General features: G+C 43.5%; 1 protein-coding gene across 4 annotated transcripts in view; it reads left to right on the plus strand.

The window, feature by feature from the left end:
• The window catches only part of TM9SF4 (transmembrane 9 superfamily member 4), a 53,841-nt gene that overhangs the window by 16,459 nt on the left and 23,429 nt on the right, over positions 1-13,953 (plus strand). For 2 of the 4 annotated variants that reach the window (XM_058685214.1, XM_058685213.1), the window contains exons 2-3: positions 5,748-5,861; positions 11,264-11,363. In XM_058685214.1, the coding sequence (XP_058541197.1) occupies positions 5,748-5,861; positions 11,264-11,363 (214 nt within the window). Of the gene's footprint in view, positions 1-5,624; positions 5,655-5,747; positions 5,862-11,263; positions 11,364-13,953 lie in introns of those variants that run through there. The other 2 variants (XM_058685215.1, XM_058685217.1) reach the window with 2 other exon arrangements.

Below are 13,953 nucleotides of genomic sequence, written 5' to 3' on the forward strand. Positions count from 1 at the left end.
GTTTATTGATTTTCTGTCTGGATGTTCTGGCCATTATTTTAAGCGAGATATTGAAGTCCCTACTATTACTGTATTGCTGTCAGTTTCTTCCATCAGATCTGTCAGTATTTGCTTTATACATTTAGGTGCTCTGATGTTGGGTGTGTATATGTTTCTAACTTAGATATAACTGTTATATCTTCTGGTTGAATAGACCCTTTTCTCATACAGTGACCTTCTCTGTTTCTAGACACAATTTTAAACTGTAAGTCTGTAGTGTCTGATAGAAGTATATCTACCCCTGCTTTCTTTTTGTTATGTGGAATATGTTTTTCTATCCCTTCATTTTCAGCCCTCGTGAGTCTAGATCTGAAGCAAGTCTCTTGTAGACAGCATATTGCTGGATCTTTTTTTTTTTTTTTTTTTTTTTATCCATGCAGCCAACCTGTGCCTTTTGATTGGGAATTTAATCCATTTACTCCCAGCTTATTCTGATATGCATCAGGGTTGAGAACCACTATCCTAGATGTACAGATAGGGTATAGGGGTAATAGATATTCTCCAGGAGTCTCAAACTAGATCCTTGGACAGGCAGAAAGGTAGGAGGTATCAAGAACTCCTTAAATTTAAGAATTAAAAAAAAAAAAAAAATCAGATTCTTAAGGATACAGCAGAGATTAAGAACCATAATATTCCAGGGTGCCTGGCTGGCTCAGTCCATGGAGCATGCGACTCTTGTTCTCAGGGTTGTGAGTTCGAGACCAATGTTAGGCATAAAGCTTACTAAAAAACAAAACAAAACCCATAGCATTCAATCTTATGTGAGTGGATGGTTTTATATTTTTATAGATCCAGAGGTTGGTTGACGCTTATTATTAGTTTGAGTACTCCCATAACATGGCTAGACAAGTAATTAGTGCAGGTGGACAGATGTCAGAAGCTTAAATGACCACAATTCGGCATGAAATGTACTATAGTAGTGCCTTAGACAAGCGCAGATTTAAGTATTGGCCAAATAACATAAGCACTAATCCTTGAACATGTATAGATGTGAAAGTTGGGTACTGGGTAGTTTCCATTCTCTTGCCTCTAGTGACATCATAGAGATACTTACAAGGTACCTTGAAAAGAAAGGGAAAGAATAATTCCACAAAATATGTACATAAAAGGATGTTCACAGCATTATTTGAAATCGTGAAGTTGTTCACTAAAATAGCCAGTATTGGGGCGCCTGGGTGGCTCAGTCGGTTAAGCGGCCGACTTCGGCTCAGGTCATGATCTCACAGTCGGTGAGTTCGAGCCCCGCATCGGGCTTTGTGCTGACAGCTCAGAGCCTGGAGCCTGTTTCAGATTCTGTGTCTCCCTCTCTCTCTGACCCTCCCCCATTCACGCTCTGTCTCTCCCTGTCTCAAAAATAAATAAACGTTAAAAAAAAAAAAAAAATTTAAATAGCCAGTATTAGTGGAATAGGTTAAATTATAATGTATCCACTTACCCAGTTATATACTTATTAAAGTAGTATATAACTAGGTAATTAAAAAGGAAATTGTGTATATTCCAGAATTTCACGATTTTAAATAATGCCATGGTGAGTATCCTTTTATGTACATTTTGACATATTTGTGGAGATCTGAGGGTCTTGGAGAACATTTCAACTGGACCTTCAAGTGTAGGTAGACTTGAATAAGGTGAGAGCAGGTGTGAAAAACAGCTTGAGCAGAGGCTTAAAGGCAGCCTCACCTGACCAAGTCTGCTCACTAAGGGCCAAGACAATCTTGGGATTTTCCTGAAAGCTTAGAAACAAAAGGTGGAAGGTGCTGATGGAAAGGTATCTTGGGCCAGCAGGTGCAAGTCCTTCCATACCGACCTAGAATTACTCTACCCTAGGTGTTCAGAAGGGTGATTTTGTCTTTCTGCGTAATTTATTTTATTATTTTTCTTAATTGATATAAATGCTTTATAATCCCCTAAGAAAAGATAGAAATAGAGATATAAAAAAAGGAAGAAAGTCCATTACACCCAGAGCCCGTTTTGCCTGCTACACATTTTCTCAAAGGTAACTTTTTTAAAAAGGGGAGAATCCTGCTATGCAGTGTTCTATCCCCTGCTTGTTCTACTTAGATCTAAAGCTTAAATGTTCCCACTCAAGAAATATTTCCTTTTTAGTGAGTATATAAATAGGTAAGTGGATACATTATAATTTAACCTATTCCACTAATATTGGCTATTTTAGTGAAAATTTCACAGTTTAAATAACACCATATTGAACATCCTTTTGTATACATTTTGGCATATTTGCCATATTTTTCTTTTGTTAAATAATTTTTCCTTTTTATTTTGAGAAAGAGAGAGTGAGAGAGAGAGAGAAAACAAGTGGGGAGGAGCAGACAGAGGGAGGCACAGAATCCAAAGCAGGCTCCTGGCTCTGAGCTGTCAGTACAGAGCCCAACATGGGGCTCTATCCCACGAACCATGAGATCATGACCTGAGCCGAAATCAAGAGTTGGACATTTAACCAACTGAGCCACCCAGGTGCCCCTGCCATATTTTTTTTAACATGTCTCAAAGTAGAATTGCAGGGTCAAAGAGTATGTGCTTGGGGGGGAGGGGGAAGGCTTTTGATGGAGTGCCAGATTGCCCCCCGATCCAGAAGGGTTCTAGTTAATTATCCCTCCAGCCATATGAGAATATCAAAACAGTGACATTTTAATATCTAAAACTGACAGTGTCATTTTGATGCAGCCCTTAATTCTCAACTGAACTTCTGAATTGCTTTTGGTTGCCAACTTGTATTATTCAAAGATGATGGCACATTAAGGAAATAGCCTTTGCCATTTTTCATCGGTTGATCCTTCCTCTAAGATCCATTGATGTGTGGTATGTTGATAGTATCTTTGCGTGAGGATGGTCTGTCTTCTGCCTCGTTTTTCAAAAATTCACAGGTGGTTTTTGTTTTTGTTTTTTAAACAACATTTGTGGGGCAGTTTGTGCCAGAACTGCAGGATTTGTTCTCCTTGCATTTAGTGAACTGGAATTCAAGTAGAAAGAGGAATTAGGGGAAAGAGGACCTGATTTGTTTCTTTGACTCAAAGCACTCACATTCCTAAAGACTGACCAATGAGGCCTAGCACAGGGCTCCAAAGAGGAAGGGCCATAATCTTCTCACAACAGGTCAATTAGAGGAAATTGTCTGATGGAGAGGAAATCAGATGCTGTAGCCAGCCTGGGTCCATAGGCTTTCCATCACAAAAAGAGAAAATAAATCCTATTTGTTGTTGTTGTACTCAAGACAAACTCATACTACTACACCCTTCCCTTTGTGAGTGCGTAAAATGTCTCTAGAGGGATTTTCAAGGAACTGGTGATAGCAGTTGTCTATAGGGAGCCCAAGTGGGAGGAAGATTTCTTTTTCACGGTATATCCATTTGTACTGTGTGAATTATTTACTGTGTATGTGCTACTTTTTCAAAACATTTTTAAGCTAGTTATTTTTAAAAGCCTTGCCTGCTTGTGATTATGTAAAATGTTAACATTAGAGGAAACTGGGTGAAGAGTACATGGAACTCTCATAGTATTTTTACAACTCTTTTATAAATCTAAATTTACTTTAAAATTGAAAGTTCCTGGGGTGCCTAGGTGGCTCAGTTGGTTAAGCATCCTGCTCTTGGTTTCAGCTCAGGTCATGATCTCACGGTTCTTGAGTCCAAGACCCATATCAGGCTCTGTGCTAACAGCGCAGAGCCTGCTTGAGATTCTGTCTCTCTCCCCCTCTCTCTCTCTGTCCCTCCTTCTCTTACTCACACACACACTGTCTCTCAAAATAAATAAACTTAAAAAAATAAAATTAAAAAAATTTTTAAGGGACAGAAAGGGGAAAGTATTGTTTTTCTATACAGAATCCTACCCCATTGATAATTTTCTACCTTCTAGTCTGGTCATTTCTTTTAAATATCCTGCTGTTAACCCCTGACCCCATTGATTACTAAGTACAGTACAGCTGTCATAGTCATCTTTCACTGTTTTTATTGGGGTCACACTGTTCCTTCGTAATTTCATAATGAACAAGCTGGCAGATACTTACAAACATTTACAGCAAATTGGGGGGGGGGAACACTCTGAATATATTCTTATTTATTTATTTATTTATTTATTTATTTATTTATTTATTTTTGGGACAGAGAGAGACAGAGCATGAACGGGGGAGGGGCAGAGAGAGAGGGAGACACAGAATCGGAAACAGGCTCCAGGCTCCGAGCCATCAGCCCAGAGCCTGACGCGGGGCTCGAACTCACGGACCCTGAGATCGTGACCTGGCTGAAGTCGGACGCTTAACCGACTGCGCCACCCAGGCGCCCCTGAATATATTCTTTTTAAGGCTTTAACCAAGCTATGCATCTACAAAAAGTGCACCAAGCTCAGAACCTTAAACTATTAAAGCCACTTTTTCTCAGCTTGTGCTCCTGGTAAGAATGCAGATGAGGCCACATTTTTGGCAAGCCCCCTGAGCAATTCTGACTCCATATAACCATCTGAGTGTGTGTGTGTGTGTGTGTGTGTGTGTGTGTGTGTGTGCGCGCGTGCATGTGCTGGTAACTTGAAGGATGGAGGGGCTGTGGAGGCAAGGTGATCAGAAGGCTGTGTCCAGTGAGAGGAAACAAGGGTCTGAAATGCTGTGACAGTACAGGGGGCAGAGAGACAGGGCAGATGCAGGAACACTAGTGAATCTGTGATCCGGGTTTCTGGACAAGAGTCCCTTGTCTAGACCAAACGGAGAGAGAGAATCAGGAAACTCTTCTAGTTCTTTGAGGGGGTGAAGCACGTTGTTAAGGGAAAGAGATGTTTCGATGGAGCGCATTTCTTGAGGCCAGTAATTGGTCACTCTTGTCTTTTCCCAGGTGACTATCCTGCAGGTAGGTCATTTACTGAGTGCCTGCTCTGTGCCAGGCACTGGGGACACACAGAGATCACATTCAAGTGGAAGGGGACAGACTGCACAAATAAACACATGCATATTGTACATATCAAGTACATAATTATCCATGAAGAGACATGAAGCAAGGGGGGTGGAGAATGGGTAATGGGAACCGTGGGGGTGCTTATTTTAGATAGGATTGTCAGTGAAGGCTTCTCTGAGGACGTGACGTCTGAGAGAGACCTGAATGAAATAAGGAATGAGATTAGCCATGCATGTATCTGTGGGAAGGACATTCTGAGCAGTAAAGGGGATGGCCCTGAGGGGTATAGAAGGGCCTGCTATCAAGAGACAACAAGAAAGCCACATAGCTGGAACTGAGTGAGGAGGAGAGTGGCAGGGGATGAGGCCCATACAGTTTGGAGAAGGCGTGTATGAAGCTGTATTGGTGATATGGGACCTTCCTGACAAAGTAAGCCCATTGCTACATAGAAAAAAGGGAATTTGTGGAACATTGTGGAGCTTAGCTTCCTGCTAGCTATACTGAAGAGTGATACAACATGACATGGTGGAAAGAACATTGATCCGGAAGTGGGGAAGTGTGGCTCCTGTATAACAGTCTTCCCTTTTGTCCCCATGTTAATTACTTCACTCATTTTGTGACTCGTTTCCAGAAGTGCAGAAGTGCAAGATCGGTGCCGTGTGGGACTCTTGGGGGCATGTGGAAGGCAGCACTTACAGAGTAGGGATGACACTGGGTCAGGTAAAGCAGACGTGAAGGTGCTATGACTTGACCTGCCCCAGGGAGATGTTTGCTTCTTTCCCCCAGTCTGACTACAGCCTCTCTTCTTCCAAGGATTGGTTGCCGTGGTCCCTGTTGCTTCTCTTGCTCGCGTGTGATTCTCACGCCTTCTACGTCCCTGGGGTCGCACCAATCAACTTCCACCAGAACGACCCTGTAGAAATCAAGGTAGGTGCGTTTCTGGGCTGTTGGAGCCTCTGTGCTGGCAGCCTGGCTGGAGGGCCCTGGTGAGATGGGCCCAAGCTTTCAGAGAACAAAAGCCCGTGCCAGTCGCCCTGGGAAAAAGCGAGTCCGCTGCGTGCTGCTTGGCTGGAAGGGGAGTGCTATCCGGAGTCCACCGTTCCGGGCACTCTGCCTCTTCATCTCTCTCCCTTTCCCTGTCTGCAACTCTGCTTGTGGGAGTGTGTTCTCTCTGTGTCCCTTTCCGGCTTTCTCTTTGGTTCTGGCTCTGGCCAGGCCTGTGTTTCTCTCTCACTTTCATCCTCACGTGTGTCCCTGTTCCTAGTTGTGAGTGTGTGTGTGTGTGTGTGTGTGTGTGTGTGTATCTGTCTGTCTGTCTCTCTCAACCGGCTGCCTCCTCTGTGGCACCTCTGCCTCCCTCTTTCATCAGTTCCCCTTCTCTTCTCAGTCACCAGTTTCTCTTGCATAACCCACATTGTCCACACATACACAGCCTATCGTATACGGCTCTGTGTTTTTGCTTGCAGATTTTGCCACAGCTGGATTCCCCAGTTCAGTTTTTCTAAACTGTGTACTACCTATCCGAGTGGGGGTATATGAGGTGATTTCAAGTAGTTGACAAATACGATTTATTTTAATAGCTGTTTTCTTTTAATGTGTATTAAGAAATATAGCTACTACTTCAACTCATGATTTTATGGCTGCTCTTGGTTTTCCATTTTTAATAGTGATAATAGTATTAGCTTCTTAAATAAATGTATTTCCTAAAAAAAGGAATCAGATCCAAATAAATAGTGGAATCAATGGTAAATAGATAAGGCAAATTGGTGCATGAACAATTCAAGTGTAAAGAGAAGCCATCCCACCAGACACCTTTGCTTTTCAAGCTAGATGTCCACCTGTCGGTCGGTCAACTAGCCAGGGTGGGGAACGAGTCTCTTAAAATATGGTTGGTCAGGGGCAGTGGGCAGGCTGGCATTTTGATTAGTGGCTCTTTAACAGTGTACTGGTGGTGGCATTCTCAGAGCCCCAAGTAGGGCTAGGGGTTGGTGGTGGATCTTTTTGGATCCGTACAAACTCCGAGGTAGAGATATGGTACAGATTTATTGGATAGGCTCTCAGGGTCAGCGCTCGGGAGGGAGCGAGGGAAGCAGGACTGGGCAGAGGGATTCACTGAGGCCTGCGGGAAGCTCTGGAACTGGAATGGCCGACCCTTCAGAGTTGTTCCAAGTTGAGGCAAGAGGACTGGTTCTTTGTATCCCAATGAACCAGTCATTGGATATGGACTGCCACCAGGGAGGACGGGGAAGGGGCGTAATCTTGTGCACGGGCTCCCAGCCAAAGGGCCTCTCCTCTGTCATCACCCAGATATAACCACTCTTAATACTTTGGTATTTTTCTGGGTCTTTTTTTTCCTGTACAGTGTTGACCGCCTCTATAAATCCCCAGTTACTTGACTACTACACTGTTCCTTCCTTGGCAAAGTAACGAGTAGTTGAAAGTTTTGAGTAGTCCTTCACATCCTTAGTGATTTTGTAAAAAGGGCTAACAAAACTTAGTTCCAAAAATAAATCCTGCTCCTAAAATAAACGTACATTTCCTGCCTCGTTATCGTGTTGATGTGAACCACATCTTCACTGGTCTGTGCAGAAGCAACTCAGTAAGATTGCATGAAAATCAAGTTTGTATCCTTTCCTGAGCGTCACAGTGTCCAAAAGGAGAAACAGAAGACAAGAGGTCACAAAGGGCCGTCTACCTGATGTGCCACCATGTATGGGCCCCTTTGTTTGACACCACATTTTAGGTATTAGCAAAATGACAGATTGCTATGTGTCACGCTTATTTGGGGCATCACATACAAGCAGTTTGTGATTGTCCAGGAGTTGTTAATCAGTGAAGAGGATAAATATATAAATAATACATTTGTTTTTTTAAAAAAAACAAAAACTGCTATGAATCAAGTTGTAAAAGAGCTGGGATCTTATCTGTCTCAATCACTGCTGTGTTACCAGCTCCTAATACATAGCCTGGCAGGGTGTATAAGTATGTCTGAGAGCATACAAATATGTTAAAAAGCATCTGCATTTAGAACTAAGCAGTAATTAATGAGTATATGCAACATTAGGTGTGTTGCATTATTGTGAGCATCTCTATTCCTCGGAGGTCAGACTGTTACTTTCAGGAACAGTAATTAAAGTAACGTTTATTGAGGGTTATGTACATGCCAGGCATTATGCCTGATTTAACTCACAATTCCTCCCTCTCCGCACCCCCCCCCCACCCCCCCAGCCCAGGAACCCTCTGAGGCAGATACTGTATATTTTACAGATTTACTGTATATTCTATAGATAAGGAAACCAAGGCCCAGGGAAGTAAACCAACTTGCCCAAGATCATATGGAGACAAAGAAGTAGGATTAGTTCTTAACTGCTCCATCTCTTAACTACTACAGTGCCCTTCCTCTCAGTGCTTTTGTCAAAAGCTGCCTCCAGAGCAAAGCTTGTGGCACAGGGAGGAGAGGGTGGCTCTGGCTTCCAGTCCTGCCAGGCTGGGGATGGAAGAGGGCACACTTTGGGTTGGGGGAGGGAGGGTGGGAGGGAACATAAAGGTGGGGCTCAGTTTCTTTGCAATGTGGATTCTTTTTTGATTATCCAGAAAGAGAGAATGGAAGAAACACAAAATAGCAGGCTGTTCTGAAAGACAGTAACTTTTTGGCCATTTTGTCTCAAGCAATTCATGAAATGCTTAATAGATGTCCTCTGTCTCTTAGTCCGACATCTAAAAAAGCTCTGAAACCGAGTTTTTGTAAGTTCCTTATAGACAAGACTTGGCCTGAAGTGTTTGACTTTATTTATCCCACTTAGTATGAACATTTTTGCATTTCTTTACACACATAGTCATTAAATATGGGGTACTGCTCCAGACTCAGCTGGAGGGCATTGTCCACCCTGCCCTTTTAAAATAAAAATTTTTGTGGCTCCTGGGTGGCTCAGTCAGGTAGCGGCTCAGGTCATGATCTCGTGGTTCATGGGTTTGAGCCCTGCATCGAGCTCTGTGCTGAGAGCTCAGAGAGAGCCTGCTTCTGATTCTGTGCCTCCTTCTCTGTCTGCCCCTCCCCACTCATGCTCTGTCTCTCCCTCTCTCTCTGTCAAAAGTAAACGTTAAAAATTTTTTTAAATAAATTCCTAATTTCAAAGCATGAGGTTTTTTTTTAATTTAAATCCAAGTTTGTTAACATATGGTATAATAATGATTTCAGAAATAGGATTTAGTGATTCATCACTTACTTGCAACACACGAAGCTCATCCCAACAAGTGTCCTCCTTAATGCCCCTTGCCCATTTAGCCCAACACCCCTCCAACAACCCTCAGTTTTTTCCCTGTATTTTAGAGTCTCTTATGATTTGTCTCCCTCTCTGTTTCTATATTATTTTTGCTTCCCTTCCTTATGTTCATCTGTTTTATATCTTAAATTCCACATATTAGTGAAATTATATTTCTCTTTCCCTGACTGACTTATTTTGCTTAGCATGGTACACTCTACTTCCATCCATGTTGTTGCAAATGGCAAGATTTCATTCTTTTTGATTGCTGAGTAATATTCCATTGTATATAGGGGCACCTGGGTGGCACAGTCAGTTAAACGTCTGACTTTGCCTCAGGTCACAATCTCATAGTTTGTGTGTGGGTTCAAGCCCCATCAGGCTCTGTGCTAACAGCTCAGAGCCTGAAGCTTGCTTTGGATTCTGTTTCTCCCTCCCTCTCCCTCCCTCCTGTCTCTGCCCCTCCCCCACTTGTGCTCTGTCTCTCTCTCTCAAAAGTAAATAAACATTAAAAAAAATTTTTTTAAAGAAATATTCCATTGTGTATATGTATATATACACATATATACACCACATCTTTATCAATTCATCTGTCACTGGACATTTGGGCTCTTTCCATACTTTGGCTATTATTGATAGTGCTGCTGTAAACATAAGGATGCATGTGCCCCTTCGAAACAGCACACCTGTGTCCTTTGGATAAATATCTAGTAGTGCGATTGCTGGATCGTTGGGTAGTTCTATTTTTTCATTTTTTAAGGAACCTCCATATCAAAGCATGAATTTTAAAAAAGGATTGTGGACCTGGATTCTAAAAATTATTGGTCCTTTTATAGCTGATGCATGAGGAATGGTTGATAGTTTCTAAATAGCAAAGATAATTTTATGTACACGTAGACTAGACTTTTTTTTTTGCGACATTTTGTTCTGTTTACCTACGGTTTGGTGTTGTCTATGACTGTCACTGTTTTCAGAGCTATAGTCTGTGTGCATGTATCAGTTCCTAAACATTCTCCTTCATGGTCTTCTTAAACCTCATTTTTAATGGTTGCATGATATTTAATTTTTTTTTTTCAACGTTTTTTATTTATTTTTGGGACAGAGAGAGACAGAGCATGAACGGGGGAGGGGCAGAGAGAGAGGGAGACACAGAATCGGAAACAGGCTCCAGGCTCCGAGCCATCAGCCCAGAGCCCGACGCGGGGCTCGAACTCACGGACCGCGAGATCGTGACCTGGCTGAAGTCGGACGCTTAACCGACTGCGCCACCCAGGCGCCCCTGGTTGCATGATATTTAATTGGATGAGTATATTATGGCTTACTGACCGGTGTGGGGGCTTATACTTGTTTTCCCGTTTTTCCTCTCTTCTGTCATGCAGCAAACATTTAATGAGCATTACAAGTGTGCCTGGCTCTGTAGGTCCTTGCCCTCATGAAGCTTAAATCTTAAATTCTAGTGGGGGAAACTGATTTTTTAAAACAGGTAAACAAAATCACTATGTTGTATCAGACCTGTTACCTGGGAAACTACACATGTTGGAGTACAGCAAATGAAGGAATTCCCTTAGATGAAATAGTTGGGGAGAGACTTCCAGACGAGGGGCCTTAAGCTGGGACCTAAATGTGAGAAGGAGCCAGACAGGCACGGGGTTGGACCAAGAGGAGCAGCGGGCGCAGAGCCTGATGGGCTCGAGGAACTGTAGGCACTGTAACCACGCTGTGGTCATGAGCAAGGAGTGGACCTCTTTGTTCCTAAAGTTTATCCTCGTTTGGAGTTATTCCTTAGGAAAGATGCCCGGAAGTGAAATCATAGGGTCAAAGGACACCAGACTCTCAGTGTATTTGAATTTGGTTATGAGTTTAAACAAAATCTGTGATGTAGTCTAAAACCAATGACCCACGAAATCAGAATTGTAGACTTTATCGTGTGCATCTGCTGCACTTGGTTTGCTTATTTGATAATATTGCCGACTATACCAACGATGTGTGGGTACAGGCAGAACTATTGAAACAGCTGTCTTGGTTTCTGGATTGAGGAACAACAAACAGCCTCTCTTCTCCCACCAGGCTGTGAAGCTCACCAGCTCTCGAACCCAGCTACCTTATGAATACTACTCGCTGCCCTTCTGCCAGCCCAGCAAAATAACCTACAAGGCAGAGAATCTCGGTAAGTTTTTTCTCTCACTGTCAGCCTGTCGCAGATGGGAAGCCAGATCTTTGCGTAACGGTGATAGCCGTGAACCCTGACTTTACCGTGTGCTGGACACCATTCTACGTGGTTTGCGTACATATCAGCTCATTCAATCCTCGTAACATCCCCGGGGAGGTAGTTGCTGTTTTTATGCCTATTTTACAGGTTAAGTGACTTGCCTCTGGTTATGTTGTTAATGGCTAAGCTGGGCTTGGAGTCCATGTGTTTGGACTTCAGAGTTGCAGGCTACTGCTCAGACTGGCTCTCCCTTGATTTCTAGATACTCCCTTCTGTCGCTCTTGGCTTCTGTAACCTACTCTGCTTTTAATTAAAAGAATGAGTGACTACCTCTGGCCCTAAAGGAAGCAGAAACATCACCATAGTTCTTGCTAAGTGGTTGTGCAAGACTTGCCTCAAATAATGTGTGAAGCACCCAGCACAGTGTCTGACATATGTGTTCCATAAATAGTAGCCATTTTATTCTAATTCAAATAATTCTTCATTTGGTAGAATTTTAGACTTAAAGCAAAAGACACTCATTCAGAAGCCTCTGTTCCTGACATAATTATTAGTACTTATGCTGTGCCCATCTTGGTTTTTGGAAGGATGCTGTCCCTGACCTCAAGGAACTTAGGAGACTTTCCTCTTTTAGCTGAGGAGGGAGAAAGGAGAGAACTTTCTTGAGCAGGCCTCTGAAAGGGCTGCCTTCTCTGTCAGGGCTACCCATGGCTCAGATGTTTTAGTCAGCTTAACCAGAACCAGGCAGCACCTCCCAGCCCTCAGTCTTGCCTCGTACTGTTGCCTCAGGGCTGATTTCCACTGACTGTCTGGGCTGCCCCTCCTGCCTGTCACTTATGCTTCTTTTCTCTTTCCACACCATGCCATGCCCAACCACCTGTCTCTGTCTGAGAAACGTGACCTGCTTTGCCTTCCAGGCCCCTTGCTACCCGGACCCTTGAGAGCAGCTCCTCCCTTCCCATGAGCTGGTGTGGACTCGTTGGCAGCCCGTGGCTCAGCACCTCGGTGTGACACTGGGTGATCTTAACCTCTCTGAGCCTCTGCCATATCTTCTATGAAGCTGGGGGATGTTCCTGCCTCATAGAAATGGAAACCTCTTGGGGCACCTGGGTGGCTCAGTTAGCTGAGCTTCCAACTTCAGCTCAGGTCATGATCTCATGGTCTGTGGGTTCAAGCCCCGTGTCGGGCTCTGTGCTGACAGCTTAAGAGCCTGGAGCCTGCTTCAGATTCTGTGTCTCCCTCTCTCTCTCTGCCCCTCCCCCACTTGCACTGTGTGTGTGTGTGTGTGTGTGTGTGTGTGTGTGTGTGAGAGAGAAATAATGGATAAACGTTTAAAAAAAATTTTTTTAAAAAGAAAGAAATAGAAACCTCTGTGTACAAAAGTTATCCTGCTGTATTGTATCTTTCTGTCTTCAAGGAGTGGCTCCCTTCATGGCCTAGGGGCTCTTAGAGTGGAGGGATCATGCCTTCCATTCCTCTCTGTCCCACTTCTGACCCAGTGTCAGAATCCACAGGAGGATTCAGTCAATGTTAAGTGTCCTACCTGAATGGAGCAGAAACCTCCTTGATTATATACCTGTTGGATGGCAAGCCTTGTACTTAGCATTATCATCATCACCACCGTTAGTATTTACAGGGCTCTTCTAGGAGCTGGGCATTGTTCTAGGCCCTTCTCTGCTTTAACTTAGTTAATTCTCACAATAGCCCTGTGAAGGTAGCTACCCTTACTATCCCCTTAACATAGGTAAGGGAAGTGAGACAAAAGGAGGTAAAGTCATGTGCCCCAGTCATTCACCAATATGGTTACCCCCATTTCATAGTAGAGGGAACAGCAGCTTCAGGGGTTTAAGACTTGCCAATAGGTGGAGAAACTGAGATACTAGACCAGGGTTTTTTTTGTTTTGTTTTTTAACTCTAAAGACAATTCTTTCTGTTGTCCTGGCTGCCTTCCCCAGAAAGGTTCATTTGGGCTGTCTGAGGGCTGTGCTCATGGTGATCGCACTGATGGAGGTTCATATCATGGCGTGCGAGGGAGTGTCTGTGGCAGATGCACTGGAGTACAATGTCAGGCTCTCTTAGAGGGTCCACGTTCATAGCTTGTTGCTCATTCAGCCTGGCTGGCTCTCTGCTCCAGCTATAAAAGGTTGAAAGGAATACTTCTGTATTAGAAATGAGCCATTCCAAACCAGCATGTCCTCTTTCTTGGTTTAAATTTAATTTTTAAATATCAAGAAATGATACCTGCTGGCTTGGTCTGCAGATTGGTTTCTCTCTGTGTATGTCCTTCCTTTTCTCAAGTGAGCTCCTTGTAAACTAAAAAGAAGTGGGCATTAGGGCATGGTGTAAAGGAAGGGGCCCAAGAGCTTAGCACTACCACAGTCCCCTTGAATGATCATGGGCTAGTTAGTCACTGTCCCTGTCTGGTTCTAGCATGGCTGTCTGTGAAATGAAGAGGATGACCTGAATCATTTCGACAGTGGACCGTGCACGTGTCTTATTGGCATCCTTGTTCTCCACTGGCCAGTCGCTCCCTGGGTTTAATGGACTC

This window comes from Neofelis nebulosa, chromosome 9 (genome assembly GCF_028018385.1).
Source record: "Neofelis nebulosa isolate mNeoNeb1 chromosome 9, mNeoNeb1.pri, whole genome shotgun sequence".
In the NCBI taxonomy this organism is placed as follows: domain Eukaryota; kingdom Metazoa; phylum Chordata; class Mammalia; order Carnivora; family Felidae; genus Neofelis; species Neofelis nebulosa.